The sequence below is a fragment of the Rissa tridactyla genome, chromosome 1, assembly GCF_028500815.1.
Source record: "Rissa tridactyla isolate bRisTri1 chromosome 1, bRisTri1.patW.cur.20221130, whole genome shotgun sequence".
Classification (NCBI taxonomy): domain Eukaryota; kingdom Metazoa; phylum Chordata; class Aves; order Charadriiformes; family Laridae; genus Rissa; species Rissa tridactyla.
Window position 1 is genome coordinate 134,884,932 of NC_071466.1, and position 11,191 is coordinate 134,896,122.

At 45.0% G+C, this 11,191-nt stretch overlaps 1 protein-coding gene across 7 annotated transcripts in view; it reads right to left on the reverse strand.

Annotated features, from left to right (window-relative positions):
• SCUBE1 (signal peptide, CUB domain and EGF like domain containing 1) overlaps positions 1 to 10,599 on the reverse strand; it is a 217,922-nt gene extending 207,323 nt beyond the window's left edge. For all 7 annotated transcript variants that reach the window (XM_054185747.1, XM_054185738.1, XM_054185731.1 and 4 more), the window contains exons 1-2: positions 10,469 to 10,599; positions 7,538 to 7,660 (exon numbers count right to left, since the gene is read on the reverse strand). In XM_054185747.1, coding sequence (XP_054041722.1) covers positions 7,538 to 7,660; positions 10,469 to 10,556 — 211 coding nt within the window. In that variant the 5' untranslated portion in view covers positions 10,557 to 10,599. The remainder of the gene's footprint in view (positions 1 to 7,537; positions 7,661 to 10,468) is intronic.
• Positions 10,600 to 11,191: the final 592 nt, after the last annotated feature.

An 11,191-nucleotide genomic window follows, 5' to 3' on the forward strand; every position in this document is an offset into this window, starting at 1 on the left:
CATGTCATCCCAACTGAGGGTTATTGTGGTTTTATTGGATAAAGTGCTGAACAAAGTCAGAAAAATAAAGCAATCTGAAATTAATTAATTAATTAATGCAAGGCTCAATCCTGGCTAAAACAAAAGCCTTATTCAAGGAACAGAAGAAGCGTGAAGGAGAAAAGAAAAAGTTATCTTAAGCCGATAATTCACTTAAGCTGTAATAAAATTATGGTTTACAACAGAATGTTCTCAGGAGTTTTTTCTTGCTTGCTACTTCTTCTCCATCCCCTAAGAAACTCCATTCCCTGAAGTAATTCAGAAAACTGGCAAGCTGGGAATCATGTATCAAATGTAAGCTGCTTTCAGTGAAATCAGCACAACGGCTCACGCAGTGTAAAGCTATAATTCCCATGAATAAAACTGGGAAGGAAAATTTGACCCTTAAATAAAAATCACCACAAAACTGGGAGGTGGCAGAGTATCTCTTCCTCTGTGCTCAGAGGAAGCCAACAGGACAAAACCAGCATCACAGATTTATAGCAACAGATCCCATCCAGAACACAGCCATTGTGGAAGGGTGACATGAAGTTCAAACACACGACATTAATGCCATCTGTTAAGGTATTGTAACTGTAAAACTAGAAAGCACAGCAGCTTCAGTACCTAATATTCACTACAGACACCAAGACTACTGGACAACCAATTCAAAAGTAATTAGATCAGTGTCAAAGCCTCAAGCACTAAACTGAGATCAAGTCACAAAATGGTTACACAGAAAATAACAAAATTAGAATGATAGGAACAAAGGATGAAAGAGTATTTAGGAAAAATGTTCATATTCCATCCTCCTGCAGATTTTCAGAACAGGCAGACAAAGGGTATATATATTTGTGGTGCTTTTGGGGGGGGGGGGGGGCGGGGGAGTGGCATAACTCAACACACCAGCACAGGACTATTCAGAAAATCCTTTGTTCCTCTGACAGATACGTAGTGGGATATTATTAGTAGATACTATTAGTGGATTTGACCAAACCAACTTCCCAGAGCACCTTCTTGCAAGCAACAACAGTAAGACTATGGATATAGCGATAATATTCAGCCTGAAATGAGTCAATATTTGCAAGATCCCAGAGGATGACCCTTCCTTGAGGGAATGAATTCACCTTCTATTGCAATTAGAAGAATCATCAATCAGGAAGAAGTTACTTAAGCTCCCTTGTTCAGTGGCATCACTGTTATTCAGCGGAGAGACAGAGTGCACAAGCCTGAACCCACTAGAGTTGCGCACGCACCACGATGCCCAAGTTTCGGAAGCCAAAGGACACCCAACACTCTCACACAACATCACTGATAAAGATGCTCCACTTAAGAAAGAATTGCTGAGAGTGGATTAACGGGACACCGTGGAGCTTTTAAAGAAATGGGATCACTGTTCCATTTAAAAGACATCCAGAAGCCCTTTACTTACTTATCACTTATCACTGCAGACCAGAGGAGGCTTCAGTGCGAGATACTGGACCAGGAGCTGGGAAATGAGAACTCTGAAATGTCCTATGCTGTTTCCAGGTTGATTGATTCAGAGCAGCTTTGTCACAATATTTGGCTTCATTTTTGAAGTGCATGAGAAGAACACAGCAGATATTTGAATGACTAAAGTAAAACTAAAATCCAATGAGTGAGACCAGCTTCTTCAGAAAAAGAAAGATAGAACAGGTGAAAAAGATTAAAATTGTAAGAAGAATATTAAGTCAAGCCTGGAGAAACAATCATTATTCAAATGAGAGTGATAAGGAGATAAATTTTCTAGATGTTTTTCCAACTGCTAAGATTTGTTTACAATCCTTTAAAAAAGATCTAACAAACAGGTATAAGAAGAATCTTGGCCTCATACCCACAATATTACTGAAGATGATAACGAGTAGTTTATCTATACTGTTTCTGATTCATTGTAAATGCAATGAGCTATCATTTTAAATTTCAGTGTATTGCTGCAAAAACCACGAGTAGTTTAAATTTTGACTTAGGGACATTATTGCACCTGCAGCATGAGGACATAATTGCATGGGATAGACCCAAGAGTCTCAAACATTTGCCAAAGTAAGAAATTCACTATCCTATTGTTTCCACAAAATCAGAAATCCTAGTTCAGAAAAGGGTTTTTAGTTAACAATTTAGAGATTATCTGAATGGTACTCTGTGCTTTTCTGTCTGTAGCAGGAGATTGTGTCAGAGACAAAGCCAGATGTCACAGAATATCAATGGAAATAACAAAATCTAGGTATATCAATGCAAGTATTTTTCCAGATACCATATTGACTACTTCCATCCACTGTACGCAGACAAATGTTAGGAACTATTGCAGAAATCACGATGAGCAGCACATCAGCCCCAGATTAGGAGGTGCCTTGCTAGATTGTTGGGCTGTACATTTTCCAGAAGCTCCCTTCAGCTAAGCAGTCCTTAGATGAGCACTGGGGTTCAGAAAGGACGATCAGTCTGTGTTTCCAAATGGACATATGCAGAATATAACCTACTGTGGGGCTGAGTATACCTGTGATTGAGGCAGGAATGGTTCATATTATTTTGAGATTGTATCAAGCTTAAACCCAGTGAGGTGCTATCACTGGGGTAATCAAGAATAACAGCCCTCTTTGCAGGTTACCATGACCACCTGCCTGTTTACCTGGAATGATTACTTACATCAGGAAAAGGACTGCAAGTACATCAGCATATGACAACCTTACATCACCAGAACTGCACAGGCCAACTCAACTAGCAGTCAAGCAGAACTGCTGCTGATACAGCGCCGTTTTCGAACAGAGACAGAAAATCACCCTCTCAGGGCACACGCTATCAAGATATTTTGCCATGGTACATGTATGTTGCCCTCAGCAAGTTCATCGACAACATTATGATGCTTCACAGCAGGAATAAAAGAATCATAAAAAAAGTACAGGTGAAAGTTGTGAGCATTTCTCTTCTGTACAAAGAGTTCAAGTAACATGACAACAAGTGTATGAGACCAATTATTAAAAGAACTGAAGAACGGTTATGCAAATACTATGAAAGACACCAGAAAAAAAGCACCAAGAGGGAAATCTTACTCAATATGGGAAAGCTCAGAGCAGAGTTTTGCAACCCAGAAGCAACAGATCCCAGTGAACATGTCTTAAGGAAACAATCACATCCACCCAAACACATCTTCTACATACTGTAGAGAAAGAGTCCTACACGTAACATATCATCCAAAAGAAACAGACACTACAGCTAGAGCAACTCACTGAAACCACAGTCACACTGGGGATAAACAGTAGTCTGAGGGAAAAAAAAATGGTTAAAATAGAGAAGAAAGTTAACATACTAACTGTATATAAAATGGGCAGAGATAAACATCAACCAAAAATTATACAGAGTATTTTAACCATTAATGGTGTGAGGGTTTGGAATAGCCTGAGAAGCAGCATGGGCAAAAAAAAATTAAATAGGTTTGAGAGGCAAACCCCTTCATAAACCGTGCAGTGACAGAGAACCCTAAAACAGCAAACACAACATTGGCATCAGGGACAAAGGAGGCCCTGTCAAGGCCTAAGGAACCTTAGGACTTAGAATCCTTTTGAACCCTCTGGAATTTCCATTGCTTTGACACAACTTTCCAGCTAACAATTTTATTGAGATACTAACCTGTGGGGAGACCAAAAGTCAATGTAGAGAAGGTAAGGACAAAGACCTAGGGAGCATAAAAGAGTGTGCTTGCAGATGAGTGCAGGCCACTGCATTTGAGATACTGACTAAAAGCACAACAGGGAAGATTTCCTAGGTAACAGTAGGTCTGCCAGGGGAACTGAATCAGTTATCAATGAATAGAAATGGGCACTTGAAAGCAGTATTTTTTTAGAGATTACCTGGGTTGGACACATTATTCTGTCCTATGAAAACGCCAGCTGAAGAATTTGTGGTCAGAGGATATTGATATACTATGGGACATGGGGAAATATCATCATGGTAATGCTGACCATATGGCTTGACATATAGCTGGTTGGGAAAAAAAAAAGGTAAACTGAAATCTACAGGGGGAAGCAGGAGCCAGGACACAGGAAGAAGGAGCAACTCTTCTGTCTGGAGAAACAACTGTGCTCTGTGGAAAGAAACAGGTCAGCTAGATCAAGCAAGAAGGCTACCCAGAAAAAAAGAAGAAAAAAGGTAGGGTAGATCTGCGAACTGATAAATAATCCTCAATCACTCTGGAGAAACACAATCCAAAAGACATTTTGGGAGAAAAGCAAAGTTCAGAAACAAATTCCCTGTTAAAGGAATTTAACAAACTGTCAAGAAAATGTTTCATTTCAGTATAATTTCTGCTAGAGCTCTCCACAGGTCCTCAAAGGAATGTTTCTGTCTTACGTATTTCTCCCCACCCTTTAGGTCAGAGCAGCAAAATATGCACAAAATCCTGCACAAGGGCCTGGGCTCCGCATTTACTGCATTAGGCTAAAGATCCCATTTTTTTAAACTATTTTTTTAAATAAAAAAACATAAATAAATATGCAAGAGTACACAAATACCTATTCACATACTGGACATATTTGTACAAATATGTGCTCCATTGCTTTTATAAAACTTAATCATCCAAATCATGTTAGCTCCCATACTCTACCCCTTTCTCTAAAAATGGATTTTAAGTGAATGAAAGCAATATTTGACTGACGTTTAAAGTAAATTAACATGCATACCTTTCTAAATTAATTGTAATGCCTCAATATAACATAAACTGTCAGCTTACTATAATTTATTAGAATAAATGTGATCATATATTATAATTTCTTTAAGATCACTGCACTATATAAATTGCGATTCTGCTTGTTTAGTAAAATATAGCTGTATATGAGAGCCTGCACTATGATGGAGATAGTTATGCTATAACAAATGTCCTTTAGATGTGAAGCAATATAGATGGATTTCTACAAAATTGAAGAGGCACATTATCTGTACAAAAGACATCCTTTTCTCATAGGTAACTATTTCAGTGATCAAAAAGCTTATTTAGAAAAGCTAGTTGTAAAGACTCAGAATTGTTTAATGACTCAGCTTTGGTTTTAGCACAACAAAAACCATTTGGTGTATTTCATCTTTGTTATTACAAGCACAGTCACTTTTATCTTAAAAGAAAAATTTTAATGGCTGATTACTGGTGTTGCCTTGTGACAGAATATTAAATATCAATCAATACTGTTAGACTGTTCATTTCTGTAGGTTTTGAATACTTGACCTCAGGATGCAAAATAAACCCACTCTCTGTGAACAGCAGACCTGAGACAGAACTTACGTCTGCCACTGACTTGTATGACCATTCCTTCACCTCTATAGTTTTGAGATTACTCACTCATAAAAAAGACATGATATCTGCCTGCCACTGAAGGTATGTAACTTCAGTAACAAAGTTTCAAAGTACTTTGGGATCAAATTAAGAGGTACTACGTAAGTAATCTAAAATAAGCTCCAGAAAGGAAGCATCAAAAAATATTTCAAGCTTTCCGCTTATCCCAAATTTCGGTATTAATTACAAATTTAAGATACAGAGCTGATGCAATATCTTTAGAACTGTTAGTGTAACATTGTAAAAAAAAAAAATCATATATCACGTATAGTAATACCTGGTTTAGGCACCTGACATTCATTTACCTGACTAATGCTGAACAATTAACATTCATGCAGAATGTGTTGCAGTCAGCCCCAGACTGCTTTACTTATCAAGCTTGACAGACACTAAATCCATTAGATATGAGTTTGACATCAGCCACAGAAATTCCATGATTCTATACATCATTCCACAGAGACATCTGATTTTTTACTACTTACTGAGCTCTCTTTTTTACTGAGACAAGGTAAGTCAGGCAAAGAGAAATATGTATATTAAATAAGCATGAGTATCAGCCAGGTCTACCATTAAGCAGAGCTCAACAGCTAAAATATGAGCAGTTAAAGCTTAGTAAACGTTTGATGTGGAAAACCAATACAACAAGGAGGACCAACTCTGAGAATGCCCCACAGCTGTGGCCTTGCATTTTCTCTGCACAGAGCTCTTTCCCTGGAAGGAATGAATAGAGGAAGAAGTGGTGAAGGATTATTCTATTTGCAAGAAAGAAAATCTGGCTTCCAAATGAACAGCAACTCAGAGATGCTAGAGCACCAAGAGGTGGACAGCAGAAATTTGTCTCTGTCAATTTAAGTCCAAGACAGAAAAATATGACAACCACAAAAATGCTTTATGAGGGCACTTGAACAAACACTTTGGAAGTCCATGGAGAATAATATGTGGTTTCAAATTTTTGTAGACTTCAGCAAAGTCATTTCTAGGTCTTTAATCTTTTTAATGGACTGGTCATATACCTTTTGAAAAAGTTTCAGTCTGCCATAGAGAGGGACTTGGAAGGAGAATTTTTATAGCTGCTAAGCATCTACAAGTAGGAAAAAAACCCCAATTATCCTGCATCTCTTATTTGTACAGCATTCTGCTGTGATTACAATATTCGTTCTTTTCACCAGGGAACACTCTCTCTGCTGAGGTTCAATAGACATGATGGAGTTCATAAAATCTAAAATATGAGTGTACGCAGTGTCTAATAAAAACATGCTAGGTCTTTTTCAATTGCAAGGACTGATGTAAGGACATACAGAAGTAAAACAACTTTTTAAAGTTTGTGTAAGTACAATAATCTGAAATAGTTCCTTTTAAAACAGTGTTCCACAAACTAAAAATACATGCTCATGGTAAATGCATAGTATCAAAGAGAGGCAAGCTCCAGTGTCTTGTTTGAGCTGATACAGAAAAACACCCACTGTAACTAGCCCGGGGAGGATGCGTGAGAAGGATGATGGTAAATGACTGTTAGCCAGGCGGAAGGTGCAAGCTTCCCTGGGCCTCAGAGGGACCCGAGGACAGGGACCAGGAGAGCCCGCACCGCCGCACCGGGCCAGGCCGGGGGGGCCGCAAGGCCGGGCGGGGGCCGAGGGAGGCGGCCCAGGCTCCCCGTAGCCCCGCGGGCTGCCCGGCTGCGGGAGAAGGCATGAGGCCTCCCCGGGCGCCGGCAGCCGGGAGGGACGGCCACCCCCAGGCACGGCAGCCCCGGCTCCTCCCGGCGGCCCGCCGTCCCCGCCCGCTCTCTGCCGGGAGACAGACACAGACGGGTCCCCGGCCCAGCCGCGCCCCGGCGGGGCGGGCCCACGTGCTCGGCGCGGCGCTTCGAGCCCTCGTCGGTGCTGACCCGGCAGCAGCCTCGGTGGGGCACGGCCCCCCGCTTTTTTTTTTTTTACTTTTATTTTTTAATTTTGTTTTTATTTTTAGAAGCAGGCTGGCGGACACGATATTTGTGATGCCGGACAATTAGCAAAAGCAGCAGGGGGATGCTTGCCAATAAACACCGAGATTTGAGGTTAAGCAGCTGTAAATCTGCATTAATCGTTTCAGGAATTCAGCTATTTACAAAAGCTTTTAAAGAGCAAACAAATAAGAGAAGGGAGGGGAGGAGAGACAGGAGAGGAGCCGAGCTGTCCTTACCTTCACATTGTTTCCCTTCGCCTTTATAGCCTGGCTTACAGATGCATTTGTAGGATTTCGGCGTGTTTTGGCAAATTGCATCGATGTGACAGTCATCCGTAGCTTCTGCGCACTCGTCAACATCTGGAAGCACAGAACGAACCCCAAGGGGACAGATAAGAAGGGAGACCTGAGACACAGAAAACCCTTGAAGAAGCTGTTTGCTTGCCTGCCTTCCCACTGTCATCCTGGAAATGGGAACATCTAAAGTTAAATAACTAGAACAAACCAACGTGTTATTCTCCTTAAGTCATTTATAAGCAGTGCTCCACCAAGCTAGAGGGACTCGGTCCCACGTTTCTGCATTAGGAAATCATTAGACATACTAGTAATTAGCGCCGGCTTATATAGGTCTGGTACTGGAGATCCACATCTTAGTAAAACAAGAGAGTGTTTAAATGATCTGTAAGATGAGGGGGGGAAAAAGCCCATTTGCATGTTCTAGCAAAGAGATCTTCTTAATTTAGAAAGATAGACCCTAGTGTAAATAAACTATGCTGGCGGGGGAATGAGAAAAAGAAATATTTGAACAGCAAAACCACATTAATCCTTTTTATTAAGAGGCAAAAAATAATAAATAAATGGAAGACCATATGAAACGCGGTAAGCTAGCACGGAGCAAAGCAACCTGCAATAACATCATCTACATGGACTAAAACTCACTTCGAAGGAAAAAGTCCCAGCAGTCTTCCCGGCCCCTGCCCGGGCGGGTGCCTCACTGGTGAGCCGGACCCTGAAAGGGGGGACCCAGACCTCTTTTCTTGTTTTCAGCCTAGGAAGCCTTTACAAACATTTCAGTGACGGGCATCCGTTTTCTCCCCCCGGATTTAAAGAGGATGGGGGAGGGAGGAGGATGAGAGAGAGTCGAGATTTGGTAGTCGTGGGAATGTTAATGAAGTGAACATAGAAGAAGAAGAAAAAAAAAAAGCTCCGACCTATTCAGGGATGGGGTGTGCTGCTAACACGGGAATATCTAAAGCCCTGCCTAACCTGCCTTGCCCCCTCCGCGCTCCCCACAGACGGTCCCCGGCCACCCCCCCACTCGCAGCGCCCTGTGCGAGAGGCTGCGGAGGGGCGGTATCACCACCGGAGACCGGCGCTGCCTCGGGGGGACCGGCCGCGCCAGGCCGGGCCGCTGTCAGCCGCCGCGGTGTCAATACCGCACCTTGCAGGGATTTCCTCACCATTTCACGCCACAGCCACATCTGGGACTGCCGCGGGGGGGCGGGGAGGGGGGCAAGCGGGGAGCGCACTGCCTGGGGGGGGCGGGTTAGCAGCCGGGTAACAACCGGCAGTGCTGCCCGGAGCACAAACACCCCCCCCCCTTGATTTTTAGGAAGTATTTAGGAGAGAGGGTTGTTGGGGAGGGAGGGAGGAAGGGGGGGCATCCAGCGAGAGACATGTGCGGTTGGTTTCATGCCAATTAGATTAACAGATCCTCAAAAAAGGTGCACTAAAGTGAAAACAGTTTTATTGTTAGCCTGAAATCCTAACGCTAATTGTTTCAGAAGTGCTCACTCAGCCATCCCCACTGATAACACACGGATCCTTCAAAGTCACCGGGAGCAGGAGGGGGCTATTTAGAGAGGGGAAAATAATCAGATATCCTGGCATGGCGCAGAGAACTTCTCCGAGAGGTGCGGACCAAGACGGCCCCGCGGGGCAACTCAGGGATCCCAGCAGGAGAATTGCCTGAACTCGGTATTGTGGTTTTTTTTGTTTTTTTTTTTTTTCAAAGAAAGAGGGGAACGCTTTCCCCTTCCCAAACGCAGAGCGCTGTATTTTCTGGAGAAGCGCGGGGCTGCTGTGGTCTGTTTCCTTCTTTCTTGTCCATTCATTTATTTTAACCGCTGAGAAGGTTCAGATCTAGCTATGATTTACGTGAATTCGCTTAAGGGGTCCGAGGGTGCTGCCCAGATCAGACAGAGATCCAGTCAAGCACAGAAAGAAAAGAAGATTGGATGTTGGGTTTGTTGGTTTTTTGCTTTTTTTTTGTTTTTAAATGCTTTGGTTCATATTTTTGACTCATTAAACCAGCACCCATCTCCCATCAAGATCAGCAAAAGTGACGGCTGGACTCTTTATAGTGCCGTCAAAAATTCAAACTGCATTGAGCCAAGGGGGACATTTCACAGCAACCAGAGGATGCCTGGGAGTCAGGCGTGAATGCCAATGAGTCAAATGAAAGGGCAAAACCAAATATGAGCCCCTTGCTCTGCTCCACATCTCACATTGCATTTCTTGGACTTTAAGAACTTCTACACTGACTTCGTTCACATTGTTGCATTTAAACTCTTGTATCTGAAGAAAAGAGATTTTTTTCCGTCCCCCCTCCCCTCCCCCCTTCACCTTAAAGGATTTCTAGCACAACTTCAGAGACTGCATACACATCTTTAAGAAATTACTTTGGGCTTACAACATTACTAGGCAGATGGGGTTGGGTTGTTTTTTTTTTTTTAAACACCGGAGCAAAGACTTAATATCATTACTGCTATTAAACAGATAGAAGCGCGGCTGTTAAGAAACAGCAGGTCTTTGGGTTAACGCGCAGACAGGCAAAAACCTATGAAGATATAACAGCCAACGCTTCCCCTGCGGAGTCTCTAGGGTTTAGCACAGATTTATCTCGTAGGCACTTAATGAAAGTAACTTTTTCTTCCCAGTCTCTCCCTCCAGACGTCCCTGGGCTCCGGCAGTGTCAAACACGCGAGAAAACACCTCCCCACCACAACTTCCAACACCCCCGGCAGTACTATCAGCAAGAAGTGACCTCCCCCTCAACACCTTACACCAGGGAGAGGAGAGCGGACAAACACGGTTTCCCCCCGGGGCCACGGCTCCGCGCCGCCCGAGCCTGGGGAAGGCGGCACGGTGGCGGAGCCCCACTCTTACCTGCGCCCCCGCTGCCTCCCGCCAACCTGCCGGCCCAGGCGAGAGCGAAAAGCAAACAGCAGCGCCGCGAAAAGCAAACAGTGCCCATGATAATGATGCGATCCCCGGCCCCCGGTGCCTGTCTGCGATAAGGGACGCGCTCGGGGCCGGCCGCGCGGAGCCGCCGGCGCTGACGCCCTGACAGCGCCCCGCTGATTCGCCGGGGCTCCCGCGGCGGGGGCGGTGCCGGCCGCCGGGGCGGGCTAGGGCGGGCCGGGCCGCCCCCCCTACCGCCCCGCAGGCCTGCCCCACCGCTCCCGCCCCAACCACCGCCCCCGGGGCTGCCCCCGAGCCCCGCCGCCGCCGGGGGCGAGGGGCGGTCGGCGAGACAGAGGAGCGCTTCCCCGCCCCGAGAAGCGTCTTGTTAGTCAGGCGCGCGGTGCTTCTCGGCGACGTGCCCGCGCCCCTGCTAGCCACCGCTCACGGCTCCCAACAGGTAGGGGAGAGCCGTTGGGGGCCGCTACCGGGCTTCGTCTTCGGGCGTCACCGGCTGCGCCAGCCGCCAGCTTTGTTCCCCTCAGGGGCCGGGGCGCGCGGGCGGACCGTTAGCGCCACCCCACCCCTCCTCGGGAGGGCGCCCCCCAGCGGCGGGGGGCGGCTCCGCGGGTCGCAAACCCTCGCAGGGAGCCGGGAGGAAATGGCTCCTCCCGAGCTGCCGGCTTTGAAGGCGGGCGAAACCGGCCG